This window comes from Paramacrobiotus metropolitanus, unplaced genomic scaffold, assembly GCF_019649055.1.
Source record: "Paramacrobiotus metropolitanus isolate TYO unplaced genomic scaffold, Prichtersi_v1.0 Parri_scaffold0000002, whole genome shotgun sequence".
Classification (NCBI taxonomy): Eukaryota; Metazoa; Tardigrada; class Eutardigrada; order Parachela; family Macrobiotidae; genus Paramacrobiotus; species Paramacrobiotus metropolitanus.
In genome coordinates, this window is record NW_026570222.1 from 2,592,855 (window position 1) to 2,616,407 (window position 23,553).

General features: G+C 42.2%; 4 protein-coding genes across 4 annotated transcripts; 2 read left to right on the top strand and 2 right to left on the bottom strand.

Annotated features, from left to right (window-relative positions):
* Positions 1-903: 903 nt before the first annotated feature.
* LOC129582973 (uncharacterized) lies at positions 904-2,535 on the bottom strand. The gene is made up of 3 exons (XM_055474615.1): positions 2,404-2,535; positions 1,850-2,270; positions 904-1,703 (listed from the first exon to the last, which is right to left on the bottom strand). Exons 2-3 carry the CDS (start codon positions 2,031-2,033, stop codon positions 1,093-1,095), a joined length of 795 nt encoding a protein of 264 aa, XP_055330590.1. The 5' UTR covers positions 2,034-2,270; positions 2,404-2,535; the 3' UTR covers positions 904-1,092.
* A 1,607-nt stretch (positions 2,536-4,142) lies between these two features.
* Positions 4,143-14,737, top strand: LOC129589571 (armadillo segment polarity protein-like). Its single transcript, XM_055484374.1, is given in 14 exon segments — positions 4,143-4,794; positions 7,544-7,737; positions 9,501-9,642; positions 10,054-10,310; positions 11,461-11,708; positions 11,831-12,038; positions 12,100-12,244; positions 12,332-12,463; positions 12,466-12,950; positions 13,066-13,233; positions 13,288-13,468; positions 13,584-13,708; positions 13,887-14,007; positions 14,176-14,737. Coding segments are annotated over 14 exon segments (2,589 nt in total). The 5' UTR covers positions 4,143-4,793; the 3' UTR covers positions 14,358-14,737.
* A 1,548-nt stretch (positions 14,738-16,285) lies between these two features.
* Positions 16,286-20,479, top strand: LOC129589583 (uncharacterized). Its single transcript, XM_055484385.1, has 5 exons — positions 16,286-16,640; positions 17,648-18,024; positions 18,381-19,170; positions 19,246-19,397; positions 19,846-20,479. The coding sequence occupies exons 1-5, from the start codon at positions 16,301-16,303 to the stop codon at positions 20,281-20,283; spliced, it is 2,097 nt and encodes a 698-aa protein (XP_055340360.1). The 5' UTR covers positions 16,286-16,300; the 3' UTR covers positions 20,284-20,479.
* Positions 20,480-20,616: 137 nt separating this feature from the next.
* LOC129589590 (organic anion transporter 3-like) lies at positions 20,617-23,471 on the bottom strand. The gene is made up of 8 exons (XM_055484397.1): positions 22,892-23,471; positions 22,699-22,759; positions 22,459-22,628; positions 22,206-22,402; positions 21,882-22,121; positions 21,622-21,756; positions 21,155-21,409; positions 20,617-21,039 (listed from the first exon to the last, which is right to left on the bottom strand). The coding sequence occupies exons 1-8, from the start codon at positions 23,315-23,317 to the stop codon at positions 20,967-20,969; spliced, it is 1,557 nt and encodes a 518-aa protein (XP_055340372.1). The 5' UTR covers positions 23,318-23,471; the 3' UTR covers positions 20,617-20,966.
* Positions 23,472-23,553: the final 82 nt, after the last annotated feature.

Genomic DNA, 23,553 nt, shown 5'->3' on the forward strand with positions numbered 1-23,553 from the left:
AAACATTATCTTTCGGATACTGAGATATGATACGTATAATCTGGTATACCTTCCACACTTTACAGCGCAGGATTACGTAACTAAGCTTTACGATACAAATGTTGTAATTTTTTACAAAGCACTTAGTAATCGTAAAAAAAACACAGCCGGTACTTTGCGATTGCTTTATGCGGCTAGTTGTTTCGAAAACGGCTCGGTTTACATGTTCAGCAATGCATTATTAATCAGGTGACAGACAGAACATTTTGTGCAAAGTACGGTAATTCATTCACGCAGAGTTACAATGGAGGCTATAACACTGCAACAGACAGATCGTATGCAGCAGCTCGCAAACGCGAGCGCCAACTATTTTAACGCGCAATGGCGCTAACCGGCTCGGGCGAGCAAGACGTTCAACAGAACCAGACTAAGAGAATTCTAAACAGGTAGCAAGCATCTCTAGGGAAGGCGCCAATCCTCTGCTTCGACTGATCTCCCTGTCTCCTTCCATTTGGCACGATTGGTGCTGCGGACATCACAGGCTTTTCAGTCCGGCCGTTACTGAGTAGCCAGGGTGGTTGTGATCCTCCATCTCCCGTCTCCGTGGTGGTATTGCTGCCTCAGCCAAGCACTTCGCACACAGGTAGGCCGTGCACTCGCAGCCTGAACTCAGAGTGGTCACCCATCTAAGTCCAAACCGCGCTCGTTGTAGGCTATCTTTCAAAACCCGAAGGTTCATCCATCTAGCCACAACGAGTGTGCCCGACAACTAACACTAACAGTAAGTACTAACGTACTAACAGTAAGTGTTCTTTCAAGAATAACCGTCCGCATAGCTGATGACGCACAGAATTAGCTGAGCAGAGATAATTCACTGTTTTAAACTTTTAATGATTATTATTTATTTGTGTACGTTTTCAACACAAGTACACTCACTAGAGTTAACAAGTTTGAGAGAAAACTAAAACGCCAAACATTTAAAATGTTCGTATGGAGTAGGCTACTTGAAAGTCAACAACATTACAAACAAAACTTAAAAAGGCCCATGCAGCAAGTCACATTATGCACGAGTTGATGTACTACTTGCCAGTCTACTTACCGACGCGATTTCTTTCAGTGGAAATGTTCTTCTAAAAGTTCTTTCGCTGCTTGAAAAACATTAATTCCATAAAATCCATCACTCGCTCGCACATCCATATTCGCCCTTATGAAATCAGCTTCAGCAGGAAAGCTACTGATGATGTCCATTACCGGAACAGCATCTCTAGAATGAGCCACTTGATTCCTTATAAAGTCCGGAAAATCTTGAGGCGCATCCACATCTGTTTCAGGCAGCTCGTCACCTGCCGTTAATAGTTGCTGCAGCGGAAAACCTTTTAACCCTTTTTCATGGCAGCCGAGTATAAAAAGTTGTCTTGGAGAACGCTCATGCTCCGTCCGGAGTTTGTGATTATTAAAAAACTCAGTAAACTGATTCAGCTGATCTTGAATCCTGTCCAAGTAGACTAAATGCAGAATCATCATGTCCCGAGGATTTGTATAATCCAAAATCCCCATATTTTCCATATGGATGAATACAGACCGAAATAACTTGATAACAACGCGGCCAAGGTCTCTCCACAGCCGTTCTATCCGTTGATTGTGAACCGATGGTCCCATTATAATACTCGCGCGATTTGGTCCCATATAGTGTTCCATCCAGCGTGCAACTCCAAAATTTTCCCCTAATTGAAATATATTTTAGAGAGCAGTTATATAACCGGCAAACTTAAAACGTGAAATCGTATTGTACCAAAAAAGCGCTGTAGCAAAAACCAAAAGGGTGAAAATTATGACAAAAATCAAAATTTTACTTTAAACGCATTTTCACCTCCGCAATCGCTTCTCACTCTAGAAGGCGCACCCCACTCTTCCGCACCAGACAGGAACGCTTCCAGCACTGTACTAGCTCGATTGTTCGTTGCAACAATGAGAGAAATAATCGTCCTGGAATATCCGTCTATAATTCCATGTATAACGAATCCCCAGCGAACCAACTTGTGATTCCCATCCATGTGCCATAAAGCGTTCGGACCAGGATTAGAATATACTCTTCGGGGAACAAAAGTGAGATATCTGTTAGCAACTCCGTACGGATCAATTCTTCGCAACGATGAAAGTATTCTCCTGCGCTGGATGTACAATCCTCCAGTCTTAAGCTGTCCAAAAATATAACGGTATCCGACATTTGGAAATGATTCCAAAATTCCCGCAATCAATAAATCCAAATCAGCATCACTAATCGTTGAAAACTACAATTAAAACGAAAGATATTACAACCGAGGGCAACTGAAAACAGTTACAGCAGTTCACAATCAAGTAGTTCTTTAATAGCTTGTTCGGCCAGTAAACAGCCTGTCAAACTATGCACCAGTGCAAGCTTACCTTTTTATTTAAACCAGCTTCTGCCAATCGCTGCTTAACTGTCGTAACTCCAACTCCATAAAACCGAGCTATGTCCTTCACTGTAAATCCTTCAGATCGCAAACCAGCCAAATCATCCTCGGGAATAAAAAGTCTTCCATACGAATTAGTGCACTCAGTTAAGGCAAAACAGATTTCGTCCCATCTTCGTCTTCCTGCAGTCGAAGTCGTAAAGCACTCGAGCAATCAATAAGTGTATCGAACAGCTCCTGAGCCCTCCGCTCCTCCGGTAAATTGTCGCAAATATCACGCGTATATCTGCTAGACGAAACATTCAAGTACAAACAAAAATATTGTGAAACCGTTGCGGCGTTGCTGTTCAGAACTTACCCGAGTAAATAATCAACTTGTGTCAACGCTCCGTCAACACCATCTTGATCGTGGTCCCCATCCTCAGCTGAAAGAAACCGCTGAGCTCGTCTTACGACCGAATCCGCAAAGATATAAAATTGATCCATTTTTGTTCTCTCAAGGTTCACTACGAAAAACCAAATAAATCTTCTAGAAAACAGAAAAGATAAAAGACTGTCAACATTGCTATTTCCAGCCAGACTGAAACTATATTCCAGTAGTTTGGGAAAACTCCAGCAATACAACACAAATTCCATTAAACCACCGCAACTGGTCCGGTGGAAATGGAATTGGAACCGGAAAAAAATTTAAAGTCCGAATAACAGGTTTCCGGTGCACGCGGTGGCGATCAGAGTCACTCCTTTCGGTGCACGGGGCGGCGGTTACATATTGGAAATCATTGATTGTCGATCGTTGATTTTTAAACACTGAACTTAAATCAAGTGATTGAAAATCAGTAAAGTGCAGTCTTTGCTGAAGCAAAATCAGTGGTACAAAATCAACGATTGATAATCATTGATTCTAAATCAATGATAGAAAATCATTGATGTCAGTTCACGCTACTGAAAATCGTTGAATGAAAATCACTGAACTTAAATCAATGGTTGGAAATCACGGTGTCGAAAAATCATGACTTGGAAATCAGTGATTCGCAATCATTGATGTAAAAATCATTGATTTCAAATCATGGTGTTTGAAAATCATCGATTTGTAATCGTTGATTTCAAGACAAAGAATTTGAAATCAAAGTTTAAAATCAACAAAACTCGCGGCCATTCGGAATTCCATAGACTGAAGTCTGGGTGAACTATGAAAGAAAGATGGTTCCGTCACTTCCGTGTGCTGCACCTTTGTCTCACTGAAGTGTCTGAGTAAAAAAGTGGCAAAAACCGCAATCTCATTAAATTTTTCGATTTCATTCACTGCATTTCGAATTAAATCATCGTTTTTGAATCTACAGCCGTACTACTATAACCAAATACTTACGTATCAAACTCTGCAACGCTGGATATGAATTCTGAAAATTTCAAATAATTTAACTTATTGTTAAATAAAGTTCCTCTGAGTCTGCGCATATGCCAAGTTGCCAACAACATCTGCGATTAATTACAACACTTATGCAAAAACCACGCGTACTGGTACAGTACAGAAGCCGCCGTGCCGGCAGCTTTGTCAGTGTGTCCCCAACTCAAACTGCCCAACAGATCTTTTATGAGTGTGGACATACCGAATTATACCGATGTACTGTTTATGCCGCCGGAAATGGAGACCTTGAAGTGGAAGAGATTTACAATCACTGATCGTGATGGCATACTTTAAGTTACTTACCTTTGCGCGTTGCAGAGCAGGTTTACTGCAGGCTTGCTTAATTCTCTCTGAGTTTACAATCTCTCTTTCTCTCTCGGATTATATGATTGCGCTTCTTATCAGTTATGAGTCGCCATGTACTGCCGGATAAACTTAGCAGACAGAGAGATACCAACCTTACGCACGCTGGTGTGTGTGGTGACTAATGGTCACACACAAGTGAAATGGCTTTTCGCCACTCGCTCTAGTACAATTTGGAAGCATGCGCATAATGCAAGCAGTTCCAAATAGATGGAGACGGAGGAAGTACCTGCGACCTACGTTTTGAATTGTGTTTGCATCTAATATCAGCCAAATATTACGATATATATTCACGGTATTTTGCATTGCTGTGCATTCCTGCATGTTGTTATTCAACGATTATTAGCTGTCCGTTAGCCTTTCTTCTTTTCTGTCGTAATGGGCATGGAGCAGTTGTAACTGTGCAAAGGGATCTTTGTGGTCGCCTGCGCACGCTGGCAGCGCATGAATAGCCCAGCCAGCAGTAAATTCCTTCCGGAACATCATCCCATCCGCTTTCATCCACAGATTTAGTTCCACATCCCAATCGATTGGCCTGTCTACGACGCTGCACTGGCGGTTCTTTGATTGCATCCATTGACAGCCGCGAACGGCTATAGTTGAGACAGACAAGTAAGTTTTATCCCCCTATCGACTTTGAGGAGAAAATTACTTGTACTGTTTTGATTAAAGAGTGCTGGAACCGAGTGTACTCTCTCAAAGCAGGCTTTGTCCGCGTATCTCCAAATTAGCACACATCATTTAATACACATTTACACGCGAAATCTGTTGACGAAATTTATTATCTCTCTGGTTTGTGAACTGATTTAACTTGTACTTGGAAGTACGGATTTGTTTCCATGCGGATTAAGCACCACCGATTCCGAACTTATTTTTGATTGTGCATTTTATATTAATTCTGGCCAATATTTTTTCGCCTTTGCTGCTTATGTGCATTTGGATGTAATCAGTTCATTGATACAAGTGCAGAGCCGTAAACTTTGCAATTCTGCATCGGTTGCATCCACTTGCTGACTTGCATGTGATGAAATGCCATCATTTAATTTGCAGCCAGACGAAATAGGTCGAGGACGTCGATAAAGGACAGATAGTTATTAACGACTGAGTAGCAGAAAATTATCATCCTTCTCGGCACTGTACCATAATTGCTGTATTCACCTGCGACATGCATGACTGCAGTTGAATTTGATTAGAACGGAGAGCCAAAAAGGAGAAAAGGGAGTGCAGCACTTATTGAGTGCAAACCTTTCGTAAATTAAAGGTAAAGCCGTAAAAAAGCGAAGATTTTGCGTTAAAAATTTTAAATACATTACTTCTAGTAATCCTAAGTACGCATTTCTATCACTGATTCACCGGTCCTTATACATTTGCTGCAAAACTAATTCTTTGAAAAACACGTTTGTTTCGAATTCGAAATGGCCAAATTCTGATCCGTGAACCTAAAGGCTACACTAGTTTATTAGTGCGCATAGTGGACTTCGAAAGTAGTAAAGCCTTCTAAAGCGTTCAAAAATATTTTTAAAAATTTATTTACGATTAGTACTACTACTTACCTATTTCTCCCGTGTTAGGTTTATATGGTACATATGTCAGTTTCTGGACGCTAGAGCCGCTGGCAGTGTCACATATCACTTGGATAAATTGGGTTAGTAATTGGCTCCGTAAATTGAAATGGGTAATAATACGAAGCACGATCACTGCAAACTGCAACACTTCGCCGTATCACATACGGACCTTGGTACGGTAGAAAATACAGTACGAGTACTTATGTGGTATTAAAGCACTAAGCAGTCTATAAAATTATCTGAAAGAAAATTGATTTTGTTGAAAAAAACGGTTGTTTCAGAACATTACAAATCAAGACAACCTCGACCTTGCAGCGTAGTGTGTATTTATATCGCCTGAAATCTGACCATTTCTGAGGTTAAAAACAGTAATACGTAATTATTATTTTGAAATTTTCAGTATGGAAGTATACTTTATGCTAACAAGTAAACCAGACGTGTAGGACTTATAAGGAGTACAATTATCACAATTTTTAGTACAACGTACATCCAATTTTTTAAGTATTTATTAAACTACAGAGTGATATTGTGTACTTACAATAGATCCGGACTATCCGGTTCGCCTTACCGTACGATACAACGATTACACGATGTATTTACCTGCAAAATAAGTTGTTACCACTTCCCAAAGTCTGCTACCACTTCCCAAATTAATCAGAATAGACTTGCTTTGATCACTTTGATGAGATCAGTATTAAAAAATTTTATACTTTGTAGTTAACGTGCCTACAAAGTATTACGTTCGAGGCTTCAAGCTAATTTAAGTAATACTAATAAGTAATAACCATGAACTTGCAGAATATTTCTGTGCAAACTACGGATGCAGCTCACAAGTCAGTGCTGCAGCAGTCCGAGATTTCTCATGGATTCTCATGAGAAATCTCGGTTTATTACGCGGTGGTGTTTAGCAATCCAAGCCCATCCCAGGAACGCCTGAATTGAACGCCTTTGTTCAAGCTTTTGTTCGCGCAAACAAAAACAAGCTCGTGGTGTATCCAGATCAGATGAACTGCAATTTTAGAAGCCGCAGTAGTGAATCCTCATCGTCGTCATCTGATTTCGATCTCGAAAGTGGCTCCGCCGTGAGAACAATGAGTTCGAGTCGTTAGGGCAACTTTAGGACCAGATTAGCGAATGTTAAATTTTCGTGTTACAGTTACACATTTCGATGATTGTTGGTTGTTGCTCATGCTGGCGCAGGCGGTCGAAAATACGAGAAGCAGTTTGAGTTGTGGAACTAAAATATTTTAGCCTGCTGACAGCTGGCTGCTGCATTAAATTTTAACGCCTGCAGATTTTTCCTATTTTTTTCCATCTCTTGTTTTTCGTTTTCCATCCAGCTGCTGCCGTCTGTTGATACAGTATTTTTTGAGATTATTCGTACTACTAGTATATTGTTAGTTTGTTACCATCAGTATTTTCGCAAAATCCAGTCACTTCGTCATTGCAGTTTGCAACAGTTCTAGTTGACTCGATTGTTAACCTTTCGTTCTTTCTGACTTTCCGTGAAGCGTTCGCGTGCAGTACAGAGTACACTGTTCACTAGTGTTCCGACTCGTGAAATCTGTTATCTCCCTCGCTCGAGGGATTCTCTCTGAAAATGTTTTTTGACGCAGCAGCCGTTAATTTTGACTTTAGCAAGTGTGATAATGCACAGGATGATCCTATGTTGAGTGGTGATACGGGGACGCCCGAATGCGAAGTGGATGTAGATTATTTCCCAGATTTTCCGGACGAGCTCTGTCGTGATGCCGCTGAGGCATCGGATCACACTTATGCACTGACTGTTTTTTCAGTGTCACAGACTCCAATGCACTTCGGGAACAATGCCGGAGCGCCGCATGGCAAAGCGGATCACGGGCGCGGACTGCCACAAAGTCCCGCGGGAATGACACAAGGAGGCAACGCTTCGCGCCAGGACGATGTACGACAGTGGCAGCAGAACAACTACTTCGTGGATTCCGGCATAGTCTCGGGAGTGACCACGCATGTAAGTGTTAAAGTCGCCGTGTAGTCCATAATCGAAGCAGACCATTCCACATGTACTGAAGAAGTCAGCACACTCAACAGGAACGATTGCGTGTTATTTGTTGGTTTATTGGTAAAAAATAGCGGGAAGACCGGACTTCTGCAGTCTGTACTGAAAAGCCTAAAGCTGTAAACACGAGAGAGTACTAGTATCTCGTTTGTCGTTGTTAGTTTTAATGCGTCGTACCACCGGTCGGGACCGGTTGCTAGTTTCCTACTGTTGGTGGCGTCACTTCGTTCCAGACGCTTCTCAAAGTCTGGGATTCTGTGTACGGTTTACGAGTAGTGCATCTGTGTAGTACTGTAGTGTCTACTTACATGCAGGAGTAAACATTCTGTAAACGTTGCCAGTCTGATGCCACAGAAGAGTGAGAAGACGTCTGGAAATTCTTGGCAGATCGCGTAATTTTTGGCACCAATAATCGAAGCTTACTTACAGATACTTGGCCGGCTGGACATATTTGTATAACAGGCTTTAATACCAGCTAACAGGCTTAATACCAGTCATATACTAACTAATCCGTAATCCACACGGACCACACCTAATGGTAAGATACTTGCGATGTCCAGTTTTCCGTATGCCGGTACAGTCGATTTAAAATCGTCCAGACTCCTTGAGTCCTGACTTTCTGTGGTTTTCATGAATGTTATCCCTTTTGTAAGACGCGAGTGTTGGGATAAAATAGTCGTTATGGTACATTAAAATTTAGCACGGCACAAAACCAGGCGGCAGTTCACCTACTTTATGTATTAAGTTTAGGATAAGGAAATCAGTCTCATAACACTTGAAATTGCAATGGATTTCGTTGGGCAAAAGCAATATTTAACAAGACGTTTAGAAACTTCGAATGGCTCTCGCTACCGATGAACGAACCTCTGGTTTCGAAATCGTAGTCGTTTCGTAATGGGGGTTGCCAATGGTCAAATCCTCTAAAAAACGGATCGACTTTTGGTAGCAGGTTATTAATCCACTATATAAATACGGTACAGTATCATTTTGCGCCGAAACATCAAAGTTTGCATCTTTCTAAGTGTCTATGCGAAGCACAGGATAGTAGCAGTGTTGGGTTAGCACTCAGTCATAATGTAATGCTGACCAGTGGCTCGTATTGTTCAATACACCGTTTGCCGCTGCTACTGGTGTTTAAACCATTTGAAAACCAAATCTCAACAAGACTACAACATATTATGAATTTGTTGGATTAATCATTCGATGCAGCTTTTTTTAATAGTGTTTTAGTGCACCGAGCAACCTGAGTTTGCCTCTTGTTAAGAGGTGAACAAAAATACTTATTGTTGTTTGAATTGATCCGAAATACCAGGACATGATCGTGACATTGTGTTGGGTTTGGGAACCTTAATAGTCGCATAAAATTTGTCCATTTCCGTTCCACTTGTAAAAGATTCGCATTCTGTATGACAAATAATAGCTATGAATTATGACGATAAATGGAGATACTCTGATCGTGGTGGTGTCCGTTGTTGACTGGAAAAGCTGGGCAGATGATATATCATTATCGTATAACTTCCGCTGGGGATGCTGGCATTGCGTGACATTACTCTCCGGGACTTCGGCCATTGAGGACATGAGTGCTTGCTAATTAAATTAACCGACTTGGTAGAAAACGGTGTTTTAAACGCTTAAAACCCAATGAATTGGCTGGATATTCAGTACTTAAAGGAAGGAAGCTACGCAGAACTTAGATCATATTTTTTTCGTTTCAGGCGCATTCAGTATATAGCGTTAACAGTGGGGGAGCATATGATGAAATGGATGCTGATCATCAGCCGCTTCCACCGGCCCCACCAGCTTATGAATCGCATCAGCAGTTTTTTAATCAAGAGCATACTCCTCATCAGTTGGAAGGTAAATTGCTACTTAGTTGCATCTAGCAAAACTAATTATCGTCTTCGCTTCAGCGTTTTTTCTTTATGCATTTTGTGGTTCTACTTTGGTTTATTAAGCATTTATCTTTTTCCTTTCCTGTTGGGTTTGTGTGTAGTCATAAATAATTAGTTTTTTTTTAAAAAATTATATAATTATTTTTTTCAAACCATGACTTGAACACGTGTTAAGAAACAAAAAAACAACAGCTCATTAAATATTCATCATTTTTAAAATTAACATCTTTCCGACTTTGAGCGTTAACAAAGCAGTGCGTCCACATTTGAAGCCGGCGCTGTCTGTTTTTCGTTACGCCGGTAACCGCATTGCAGCTTTACGTTATTTTTACGTTAAAGTTTGTGTCCGGTGATTGACAGGTTTTCTGTTCCTTAGATATCACGGAACAGTACTACTCTACAACAACCCGTTCGCAGCGCATCCGAGCTGCCATGTTTCCAGAAACCTTGCCAGAGGGAACTGAATATCCAACTACACAGTTCACTACGGAACCGACAGCCGTGGAACATTTGGCTGAGCCAGCACAGTTGTTGAAAAAGGGTGTTCATGAACTGGTCCAGTACCAGACTAATGCGGACACGACGGTCAGCATTATTCCTGATTTGGTCAAGCTCCTACAAGATGAGGACCCGGTAAGAAGACTACATAATAGTAAATGGCTCAAAATAGACATTAATAATTGTAAACAGAGTAACTATTTAAGTTGAGACAACAACGTCATATGTTGTTAGTATCAGCCTTGCAGTGCATCTGCAGGCAAAAACTGCTTTAGTGTTATGAGCCGAAGTCTGTTTGTACGAGTGGTTCATGAGAACTGCAAGGGAAAAAAACGTTTTACGAGATTGGGTCGTTTATAGCAGGCCGAAAACCATCTGCGAGTTAGCGCAGTTATTGATGAGAAATTATCATAATTATATGGTCGAGCGCTGCGCTCTCGATGCTGACACGGCCGTGTATCATTAGTCAGAATGTATTTGATTAAAGAGTAGCGACAGTAGCGAGTTTTGGATGAACAGACCGCACTAATAAAACTTGACTGATGCAAACTGTTTAAATTGAACGAATAGGGATCTGTCGTCTCTATTCAATTGCTGAATGCATCTCTCCCCGGAAATTAAATTTGTTCGCCTCGTATGATCTGACTGGCGTTTTCTAGCTGATCGTTTGCAGCTGAAAAGAGTAAACGTACGGGAATGTGATTGTTGCTTTATTTGATCAATGTTGCGGCGGCGTCCATTTGTAACGGGAGGCGTTTTTGTGATCATTTAAAAAGTATTTCGGTGTCACATCTTGAGCTTTAGAATTCAGTTTTATTCGTTTTCATGCACAGAAATTCTGATTGTACCGAATACGGGGTTTCCGATTTTGCATCCGATCTAGGCGCAAAATCACCTTTCACGCACCATATTTCACTGATGCGGATATAGCCACTTTGCTGCGGTCTGGTTATCGTAATTTACCTTTCGGCTTTTATCACCGGACTATATGAAATGAGCGAATTACCGTACTGCTCGTCGTCAGGGCTCGATCTTTGTAAAAGCATTTTAATAGCCTTAAACTGGTTGAAACGTATTTTCGGAATCGTATGGGTCTGATCATTATAAGTACTGGGTACTTACTTACAACTGGAGGTAACGATAAATATTTTCTATAATGCACTTTGCAGTATTCTGTAATCTATACATATTAATGCTGAGTACTGTATTTTTTATACTACACGTCGCGGTACATGCACCGGCACCGGAGTTCTTTTTTAGATCTGGGTGTGTTTATCGTTTTCAGGAAATAGTGTCAAACACGGCCCGCTTCATCCATCAGTTGTCAAAGGATGATGCCAGCCGACAAGCTCTGATGGCTGATGCACAGGTTGTTACAGCGTTGATCCAAACCATGCATGCTGGTGCGGGAAAGGATAACGAAGAAATAGCCAATTCGGCTGCCAAAATCTTGTACCAGCTGTCCGGAATACGCGCAGGCCATGAGGTCATCTTCCGTTCCTTTGGAATTCCGTTCCTCATAAAGCTTCTAGGGTACAGGCTTTTCTTTGCGGTAGATTTTTTATACTATAAGCCGAGTCTGCAACGTTCCTATAGTTTATACGCCTATTTTCCTGTCAGCTGCAGCACTTGTATTAATTTTTTAAATTGTTCAGGTATCGATATGGCCCCATCGTTCGCTACGCCATGACTACTTTGCATAATATGATCGTCATGGAGCACTTCCCACAGGCCAAGACGGAAGTGTTTAAGCATGGCGGAGTTAAAGCGATGGTGCCACTGCTGGATATTGAGGATGATAAATTTGTCAGTGTGGTGTGTGATTGCTTGAAACATCTAACTATTGGCAATCAAGAAGCCAAGGTACGGCATCTTTTAAATGTACGTTGAGGCTGAACGCTGCTGCCAATTATTCCGTTCACAGGTAATCATTCTTGCTGAAAGAGGACCGATCCGACTCTTGCGCATCATTGACATCAATTTATACGAAAAACTGATAAATGCGGCGTTATCAGTGTTGAAGGCAATATCCGTCGATGAGCATAACAAGAAAATGATTCTGCAGAATAGTATGTTATGTTTCCTCTAATTACTGGTCTTGAACTATGATGCTGCTTGAAACAGTTGCATGTATGTAACACGTTTTCTTTCTGCAGATGGTGTGGCGATTCTGGTGAACTTGGCTAACCGTTGCCGCGGATGGCAGTCAAGCCGAGTGATGCAGACCTCCATCTTGTACTTGCTTCGTAATCTGTCCGATATGCTGATCAATGACCGTGACTTTCACGAAATGGATATGAGGCCCTCTTGCAGCTGCTGGTGCCATTGCTGGAATATCAGTCGTCTTCTAATCCTGACGCACTGGATCCTTTGGTGCTGTGCTCCGTAGGAATTTTGAGCAATTTGACTTGTAACAGCGAGATAAATAAGGGTGTAGTATGCCAGCTGGATGGAATCGCCCGTTTACTCAACGTTTGTCAGCGTTTTCCAAAGAAGGAAGAAGTAACCGAGCCCGCCATGTGCACACTACGGCACATCACGAATCGCCATGATCAAAGCGCCTATGCTAAAGTCCATGTGCGAGAGAGAGGAGGGCTCCGCCTGATCAACGCCATGCTGAAACAGCCGAACATTCAGTGGACGCTGATTAAGGCCATCGTTACTTTGCTGCAGAATCTGGCGAGTGCTGAATCTAATCGCGATCAAATTCGGGACTTAGGGATCATGAAGCAGGTTGTGGACTACTTCCAGAGTGCTGTCCATATACTCCAAGAGGTATTAGGTCGTGTCTGTGGATGATTGTTTTGATTTTTTTTCGCCTGATTGCTCGGAATGCGGCTATGTGTTGTTTTTGCTATAGCATTTTTTATGAATGATATTCTATGTACAGTATCAGGCCTCGGGACGCAATTTGCCCTTGACGAACGTGGTCGTTCAGAACGTCCGAATGCATGAAATGCTGGAATGTACCATCGGGACACTGAGTCAGATGGCAAAGGATCCTAAGAATCGACTGTACATTCGCAGCCAAGGATTCATTATTCCTACGCTGGTTCAGGTAAACCATTATTCGCAGTTTCGGGACACTGTTGCTGCATGATTTTGGTTGTAGTTGTTGGCGTTTCTGGCCGAGAATGTTATTCGGTTTTCATCAGCTCTGTTGGCGGAGCTCAGTGCTGATCGGGAAGGCGCAGAAGCCATCATCCATCAACCTGGCGCTGTCCAAGCCCTGATTGCAGTGGCGCAGCGCTATCGGCACAATCCGAACAACCCATCTGCCGCAGAAGCAATCGGTATTTCCAGATATATAATCCGGGCGCACCTTATGCTGCACTATAAAATTTCTTTTAAAATTGTCTCTCTCGGTAATCCCCTGTATTTATGGCTAATGTTCGCACGTTGATCTAGCTACTTATGCGGCCAACACGCTGCACCGGATTGGGGAGACTCAGACACCGGAATTTCAAGCGCACCTTCAGAAAGCGCTGTACGAAGTCGTTGGTCAACCCAACAGTATGGGATACTACGGATCGGTACGTTGTTATCCTTATAACATCATAATTTGATCGACTGACTGCACAATTATCTCGTTAATGTGGTTTGGCGTTTTTTGTTTGATACGAGTATCTGTGCGTCTGTGCGCTCTTTCATTCCACTTTCGGCTTTGTCGTTCCATGGCTCCGGTGTGGTTATTGTTTTGCTGTATTGCAGAATGAGAGCGGAGCGGACTACGACTACATGCTCACTGATTCGTACCATCACTACCACTCCAGTGGACCCCCCAGCGTCCATGGTAGTGTCCATGGTAGCGTCCACGGCACAAATTTGTCCGGTAAGAAAACCCCTCTTGTAATGCAGTGACGTTATTACTTGAACGAAATTCTATCCTTTTTACGCAGAGAAAATGTTAAATTAAATGTATCTATTACTGTTAAACTGATGCAATTAAGAGTACTTTTATTGTCATATGCTTCGTCATGTTGACTTCTTTTCGTTGCAGTGTACGACCCGGAAAGCATGTCGGGCATGGATATGGCACCCTACACTCCCAGCGCCCAAGTGTGGGATCAGTACGCAGCCGCCCAACCGCAGCCGCAGTACAGCCTGGCCACGCCGCAGCATAGTATGGAATTCCAGGCACTGCCAACAGATAATGTCAGCTGGAAGGACTCTGATGTGTAAACGGCGCGGCTTTCGAAGCAGATGAACGTCGGCTGGAAGTGATTCTGACGTGCAGCTGCTTGGCTTTGGTGTAACTATTTTGTAATAAGTATTGTCATTTTTTTATGTTTTTTATAAGTGAATCTCATACTTTCGTTTTGGCTGATCAGGTTTGATTGATCATGGTTGCGTACAGATGGCTGCACTTCTTACATTCTTAATTTTTACTGCTCTTATTCGTTTATTGGGGCGTTGGGACCAATTGCCGGCTGTATTTTCTGCCTGTCCTCGCGGTAACCTGCCATGGGTTTATAGAGGTTGTCCTTAATTTGTTGTTATTTTATTAATTGTTGTAATCATACAAATATTTAAATAAACTGCATGTGTGATTTAACCGAAAAGACTGTGTGGCGTGTGATCGCGCACGTGGAATAGGACGAGATATCAACTAGACGTGTGGGCCGTGGGAATTTAAATATTTACCTGTGCCTGCCTAATTTTGATTTGCGATATGGCACAACATTGCTTCACTATGACATAATACAAAAGAAGTGTAATTGTATCTCGGATTCGCATGCAGCATTATTTTCGTTTGTGCTGCTCTTCATTTCAAGTTTGAGGTCATTGTAACGGTGATTCAAATCGCTAATCACTTTCACTTCCGGTACATGCTGTTGGTGGCGACTGTTCGACGGCATACTTGCAAAATCGAAGTGAAATTATTGGAAATGAATTTGTAATCTTAGTTATCTCCGGCAAAGTTATTCTTAACGGAGAGCGGAAATTCGGAGGCTGGGTATTGTATTAATATCACGGTACCATTCATCACCTTGCGCCAAATATTCTTCCGTCTTTAAAAAATTTTCGTAACAGACTTAGCTAATTCCATGTAAAAAGAAGATTATTCTATGCACTTCCATAAGCATTCCCGAATGCTGTGTAGTGTACACATCAGCCAGCATCGCGCATTATCTGCCCATGATATGTGTGGACACTGGACAGTGTGGTCAAAGGAATACATATACCCTGCGTAATACCACAGTCGGTTAAAAGCTAAATACAGTGTCTAAATACAGATAAATACAGAGTCTGCGCAGTGAAAAAGGGTGTTCCCAAGAGATTACTGCATACATTCACTATAAAAAGGTTATGTAATTCAGGATGGATAGCCTACAATAACAGGGGTAATAAATGTAGACGAGATACTCGTACATATATAAAATACAGAAATCAAAAGAGGGTTAGCTAAAGCTAGACATTCACATGGCATGCGTCAGTGCATAAGTACTGAGAGCATATTTTCCAATACCACATCAATTTATTTTTTTGTGTCTCGTGGGGCCATCGTTAACCATAAGACCAACTTCATTTAGCTAGCTATATCGTGACTCTTATACGCATATCGTGGTTCTCTATATTGTGGCTCTTCATTTAGCTGTATCGTGACTCTTTTAAATTCATTGTTTTAGTAAATTCTTTTGAATTTCATAATTTATCGCAATTAAGTCCAGTCATGCGTATAAGTATAAAGTATTTATATAAATATCCTAACAGGTAATACCGTAATGTCGGCTACTATTTGTCAACATAAATCACAGGTCTGACCATGAGCCAACTGTGGTGTTTCCAGCCATTAGCAGACGGTTTTCTACCGGGCGCCATATTACTGAAAAATAATTAGTGACCGCGTTGATTAAAACCACACCGGCGCACTGTATAAGCGGTTCTAGCCGATTTATTCAACGCAGAGTAGGTCAGTTTAGTAATCCTACAACGGCAGGCTAATGTGTTGGTGCTAATTATTGTCAAGGATACTTTTGATTCATGTAGTAAATAATGCCTTTTCGCGTACACAGAGGACATGTGTACTGTCCGTACGACGCACTAACAGAGAAAAACTCGAGCAGAAAACGCTGATGGCGAGCCAGTATGATAAAAAGCTGACCGATTCGTGCATCTCTCTCATGCGGGTGTTCCATTTCTTCTCTCGTTGCTTGCATCTGATCGACCTTTGCGCAACCTCACGTACGTCGGTTGCTGCAAGATCTCACCTGTTCTTCACCATCCGAAGAAGCCGTAAACGCACCAGTCTTGTGGCGGCACTGTTCGACAGTTCTGGGGTGGCTGTTGTTCATTCTCGCTGGTGTGGCTGTAAAACGTTTGCCTGGCGATTCCGTAACAGGCAACTTATACCAAAGGACACCATGCGGTGCGAGAGAATAAGGTCGTACTATAACGGATTCTATGCTACGCTTGTCATATTATGGAATATTCAGTTTTCCGAATCCACATTTTCGCGGCTTGGTAAGCGGCTTTGTACTGTAATGCCGAATTATGCACAAGTATTATAATAATGTCTTGCTTGAAACTAATTTTGAAGTGGTCACTTGTTTTTTATATGAATGATCGCGAGTGATTATGTGGACATTCATATTGCATAGCGCACGACTGACCGCGAGGTCATTTGGAAAACTTAGTATTTTAGCAACAGGGCGTTGTAAATTTATTGTGTACAGTAACAGCTGGGAGAACCGGTAACGTTTTATATGCCACTCGCTACGGGGTTTTGTAAAGTTAAAACCTAAATAGTACAGATAGTGCAACACTAATTCTAACCATAACAACACGTGGCCTTCCGAAAGCGAATTCCGAATTTTGACCGGTTTGGCTTTACAGTTAAATTTTACCATGCACCATAGAAAAAATTGTCATTTATTGACTGTGGCAATCAAATTAACAAAGCATATCTGTTTTTTTGCTAAAATTTTTGGCTAAACTTTTGGCTAAAAAATATATATTCCGCATATGGTTTAATGTATCGACAATCATATTACAGTATAATAGGCTTCCTGCCCTCAGTAATCGATCACAAGTGTTTGAAACTCATGCATATACTATTTGGATTTTTTATTTGATGCGGTGAATTGCTGCGCTTTCATATGCTAAATAAGTGATGCCTACCGCGATGCACCGCCTAATGATAGACACAGTCATAACATCCGAAGTAAATCGATCTTTTGCAGCGAAGATAATTCAATAACCTCAGGCTGAAAGCCGACATCGTTATTATTAAAATTGAGGCTCAGTGCTGTTAGGTGTAGCGTCTCTTGCATAATACAACAAAACACTCTATCAATCACATTGTTCACCGCTGACCAACCGGAAGTGATGCTGTACGACAATGCATAGTGGCACAGCAGGTGGCACAGTTACGGCAAGAGCTGTTATTTTAATCGTACATGAAGTTAAAGTAATACTTGAATAAATTTTACAAAATGTCAAGTGCGACTGACAGAATGTCAAGTTTGCAGTGACCCCATGTGAGACGCCCTTTGGTACCGGCAGATGTGTGGCCGACCGGAAGTGCTGCCAGGATTTCGGTGGAATAATATTCACCAGCGACGGAGTGCAGACACCCAAGAAGGAACTCATACAGTACCGGATAGCCGGTATTAATGCCCCGAAAAGCTTCGTGGCGGCCGACAATGACGACATGGACGATGATAATTCGCCCGGTCACATCTTCCCAAGGGCCAATGTCATCGGGTGCGAAGATACCGAAGTCTGCTGCTATCTGCAGCCGGTTGCGTCATCGGAACGCGAAGCATCAGCGTGCAGTGTGTGTGGTGCCCGCGGAGACGGTGACAATCAGATTGTCACTGGAAATGTAAACGATATTGAAATACCGGTAAGGATCACGTGTCACATTAACAAAGCATTGCGCGACAGGTACTGAACTGTTTTAGTAATTAAAACTTATAATTTTAATAATTAAAATATGTGCAAAAGGTTTCTGTAGTTGGGTGTGATGATCACTATGATTCTGCAAGCAGCAACGCTAAGAGAAATTAAATAATTATGTTCTTAAAATCTGCTTCACCAGTCAGTTTACTTTTTTCTGTTTATGTGTCAGTTGGCTTTTACTTGTACAGTTATCTACGGCTACGGTTTAATTTGCGGCAGTTGCCGAATCAATGCTCAGCAAAGTCGGATAATACGGCATATGTAAATAAAAAAATTATAAATCGGATTTTCTGTTTCTAGTCCAGGCAGGGAGATCTGTTCCAAGTAGCAGAAGGCGGTTCCCAAGTTAATCCCATTCCAACACAACCCACCACGACGACCACGACAACAACCACCACAACCACAACGACAACGACAACCACCGCCAAACCACTGCCGCCACGAAAAGTTATCCCCAGAATTTTCGACTACACCTACGCCTTCGACTACTCGAAAATGGCTCGTATTATTAACGGTCGCAACGCCAACAAGAACGCCAACTGCTGGCAGGTGGCTTTATCCAATGCCAGCGGCGTTTTCGGATCAGGTGTTTTACTGGACCATCACACCATTTTAACCGTCGCCCACAAAGTGGCCAACTTCAAACGCACCCAGTTCATCGCCATCCTGGGTGCTTACGATTTCGCGTCGGATGATCTGTTCACACAGACTTTCTACACGTATCCCTTGGAGATCATTCTCCATCCGCAGTACGATCCAGTCACATACGAGAACGACATCGCTATTCTGAAGATTCCACCGGTCGGTTGCGATAAACCCAATATCTGCACGGTCTGTCTGCCCGACGCACCAGTCGATGCCAATGCGTGCTCAGTGCGGGCGATGCCGAAGAATTTTGTTCAGGATAACAAAAAACCGCTAAAGCAGGCAGCCGAGCAGTTGCTCAAGCATCGGGATGATTATTTGGATGCCAGTGAGAAGCGACAGTTGGAGATGCGCAGTGACCAACCGCAACTGCGCAGCGGACCAATCGGATCGGTTTGCGACAAGCGTTGCACCGTCAGCGGATGGGGCACGACACGCGACCAAGGTAAGTGCCACAGTTTAATTGCGATTGCGAAACAATAACTATACCAGATGCTTATGTTGGAATTGTGTATTACAGAAATTGCCACAGTTCTGCAAGAAACGAAAATGGCTGTGATCAACAACAGAGACTGCGAAGCGCGACTGAAGGCGGTGGGCGTGAGGAACTTCACCGTCAACAGATCGATGTTCTGCGCCAGAGCGAATAATGATGATTCCGGAACTTGTGATGTAGGTCGAATAGCTGACAACGTTGATGAAGGTTTCTGGTTAGTATTTGCTTATGGCGAGACATCGTGTACAGCTATTTATTTTTACGCGATGTCTTACTTACGGAGTATACGAAAACAAACAGTGTCAGACAGTAGTGAGACATTGCCAACTGGTACTCTGGACTTAGTAATCAATTGTAATTCTCGTGGGGACTTCTAGCTTGCATGGATAGTTCCAGAAAGCAGTCTTCGAAATCTTTTTCTGTATGATTTTTAATTTTCGGATTCATTATACTAAGAAAAAAACCCGAAAACTTAAATCATACTAAAAACGTTTTGGAAGCCATCAAATGAATACTTTCATGGTTTCTTTAAGCCAGTAAATGATACCATGACCTTTAGCACCTTATAATATGCAGCGTCAGTCACCGATTTTAACTTTGAACTACTTGCTTTTCGCTTATTAGAGAGACGGAGGAGGTCCTTTGGTGTGCCAAGCGGATGACGGCCGATGGGTGTTGCATGGTTTGACGGCGCTGGGTTTGGACAACTGTCAGTTTGGTACGCAGGCACCCGGCATGTTTGTTGATGTGGGCAAGTACATTGACTGGATAACGAGAGTGGGTTTCGTCAAGCAAACCTCCTCCATGGGCTCACGATCTATACCCGTTAAATTAAACATTAATCTGGGCCCTTCTCAAAAACTCGAACTGCGATCAAACGAACAGAAGAGTCCGACGGGAAACAGCACGGATACGTCACTACATTTGAAGCTGTTTTCTAATAAAGCACCGGAGAACGTACCATTGTTAAAACCGGTCAGCCCTGAACAGTTCAAAAGAATTAATGCTCCTGCTCCTATTCAGAATTCTTTGGACAAGAAGCGGTTTCCTGTTGAAATATAGTCCATTCCGGGGGTAGGGAAATGTCTGAGGGTTTTCTGCCGCTACTTTTATTATGTTCCGTTTCGTATTCAGTCAACCGTGTCGTCGATGTATGTATGGTGTTGTTTCGGTTTAATTGTTATGAATTACATATTTATTCCTCAATGAGGATAAAAATGTCCTGTAATGTGCACTGTATTGTGTAAAAAATTTTGTTCTATAAACCCTGTCGCTGGTCGACAAGTGGCTCCAGACAGATACGAGCCATTACAGTTATACGATATTCAAGTACTCGTAATATAGTTATAGGCCCATACATATTATCGGGTACCTAAAACAACAAAATATCTATAGAATTCCGCGTATATGCACATGCCTAATTTCATGGCTTCTGCCTTCCGGTAAGGTCATATTTTAAGAATACTTGTTAGAAAGCAATTATTAAGATGAGTTGTGTCAGTGTATCATTATCAGGCTGTCAGCCAAAATCACAGAACAGAGTCTCCACAAGTTTGTTCAGTGCAGTTATTATCGAAAAGCACTTAAAAAAGCAAAACTGAGAACTTCATACCGGAGCTATACTCGTATTAATGTGAAACCATGCTAGTTAAACTGCGGGCGTAATCCATGAGAATTCTACCAGTAGATGTCCTTTTATTAAAAGACATGTAGCACACTGGGATCAGTGTGTTCCGGCAAAAACATCACCGCTGCGGCACCCAGAATCGATACTCCTCCAATGATAACAATAGGAAGTCCCGAGAAGGCGTAGCGTGTCTGCATCAGAAATAGTACTTACTTGTTAGTTAACTGGTACTCATAGTAGCCATGCCAAAATAAAAAAAAACTACCGAATATATTAGTTTTAAGTGCCACCTCTTAGAATACTTACAAGCAAGGACAACTGGGAGATAACATTCCTCCAGCCATAAAAAATAAAAATCCAACACCAAATCCACTGTTGCGTATTTGCGTGGGAAAGAGTTCAGCAGCGTATAAAAACATCAAGCAGTAACTGCCGACAAGCGACATCCTGGCTAACAGGGCCAAGATTACTTTCAGCCGACTAGCAGTTATCAGTCCTCCGGAAATGGCTAGAACACCGGCAGCGACAAAGAATGCGGTCATTGGATATCTTTTCCCAGATCTGAATCGCAACAATTGTTTAATAGTATGGAAAATAAACAGTTTAAACTGCCCTAAATGATACGCTCACGAATCGGAGTTCTAAACAATTAGGCATGAGATAATTTTCTAGCATTCTTTTGCATTTATACAGTACTAAATCGTTCTTTTTTCTAGCGCTCAAACTATAAATCTGCGTGTTTTACGCCAACGCGACCTTAAAGCTTGTTTTACCTTAAAGCGACAACCGTAGCTAAAAGGCAAGGAATCAATTCCAGAGCTCCACCAACCAATAAATCTGTATAGATGTTGTCAGAAAAATTGTCGATAAGGAAAGATAATCCAGAGTAACCAAAATTAGTGGCAAACCTGAAAACAGTAAATTAAAGTAAATGGTTAAGCAGTCTAGTCCGTATTGTACAAGCACCATTAAAGCATGCTTAATTATTGGCCAAATTGTCAAGACAGTGCCAATGTGAACCGAAGAATCATACCAGACGAATGAGATAAGAAAGGTAAATTTTCTGATTTTAGGAATTCTAAAGCAATCGGCCACGGTGTATTTGTGGGACGTTTCTTGTTCCCTTAGAGTATTCTGTGCGATAACAGCCAGACCGGAAACATCGTTCTCGGAAACGTCATGACCGTTCAGATATCCAATTTTTCGGATTGTTTCCTCTGCTCTGTTTATCTGACCATTGACGATTAGCCACTGAAGCGATTCGGGAGCAAACCTGCAACAGCACACTCCGCGATCAGGAGAATGCCCAGCGGGATGTTTACCTAAACGCAAATACGTAAATAATGCGGCTATTTACCAGACATTCAATAAGGCGATGCAGGTAAAAGCTGCCAAAAACGCCTGAATCAGATCCCATCGCTGTATGAAGGACGAGCAGACAGCCAGAGTCATAACTCCCAACGGGAAGAAAAATTCACTGGCGGCCGCCACCAGTGTCCGCCGATTCGGTGGACTCCATTCCATAAGCAGCACATATGCGGTGCTAAACATCCCCTTCAAACAAAATGATTTGCATTTATCGTTTAAATTCAAGTTGTCAAATGCATTACCACTCTGCCAACTCCTGCCAAAAATCTCAGTATTGTGAACAGCACGAAGTTACGCACGAACACCAGCGATACATGAATACCAACGAAGACTATACTGGCCACAAGCAGAACTGGACGACGTCCAAAGTGATCGGATATCCATCCTACAAGTGGCCCAGCAACCGCCGATCCTGTTCAATACAATCATATTGTTTTTCTAGTTACATAGTACAAAAGCACCTAATCCGATGCAAACTTTACCAACATAATAAAGCGTTGTAGTAAAATCCGGCAGTGATTTTTTCGAGCACACTAGTTGCATCTATGGAACACAAAAAGTAAAACATTTCTAAATCGAATCGCAATTTAAATATTTTCATAATGAATTTCGTTTACCCATCACGTTTCTATTGCTACAATACGATCAAAATGCGTAATATAATGTATCACGCACATCTCCAATAATAGAAGTTTGCCGGTCTTTGTAAACAAAGGTTAACGTTCCATTGCAGTCGCAGTAGTCCGTGGTCACATTTCGCCCCGGATATCCGATGTGATGTGGTATATCGGGTTTGAAATTCGCACCCGTCGCATTAGCGGCCACAATGTGGCTGCAGTAGATTTCCTGTGGGGGAAGATTGTAAAAGATGGGAATCAGATCCGACATGAGCAGAGGAGTGAACTGCAGACACAGGGCAAAAAACTGTATATAGTGAAAACGGCCGGGATTGCCGATCATGTGCAGTGCATCGTCGGGCGTTTCGAATCGTTTCGACGGTGCTGGCGGAGATGATCGTCCATCGGTGCTGAAACTGGTGGCGGACTGCTCGATAATGGGGGATAATTTACTGTGTAAAAGGGGAGAACGCTCGGTCGGCATTGTGACGACCACTGTTTATGTTGACGATGTCTCGAATACTGTTTAGAAATAAAACGATCATGTCAGTTTTGTATTTCACCGCGCAATTGTCGACGCTAGAGTAGCGTGGATTTTTAATTGGCTCATGGCACTTGAAAATTTAGTCAGATGAAATTTTGGTAAGAACGCTCTTATCAGTTGACCTGCTTGGCCACACTTTGATGTAACTTATCAAAGATTTGACGAGAATGAGAATA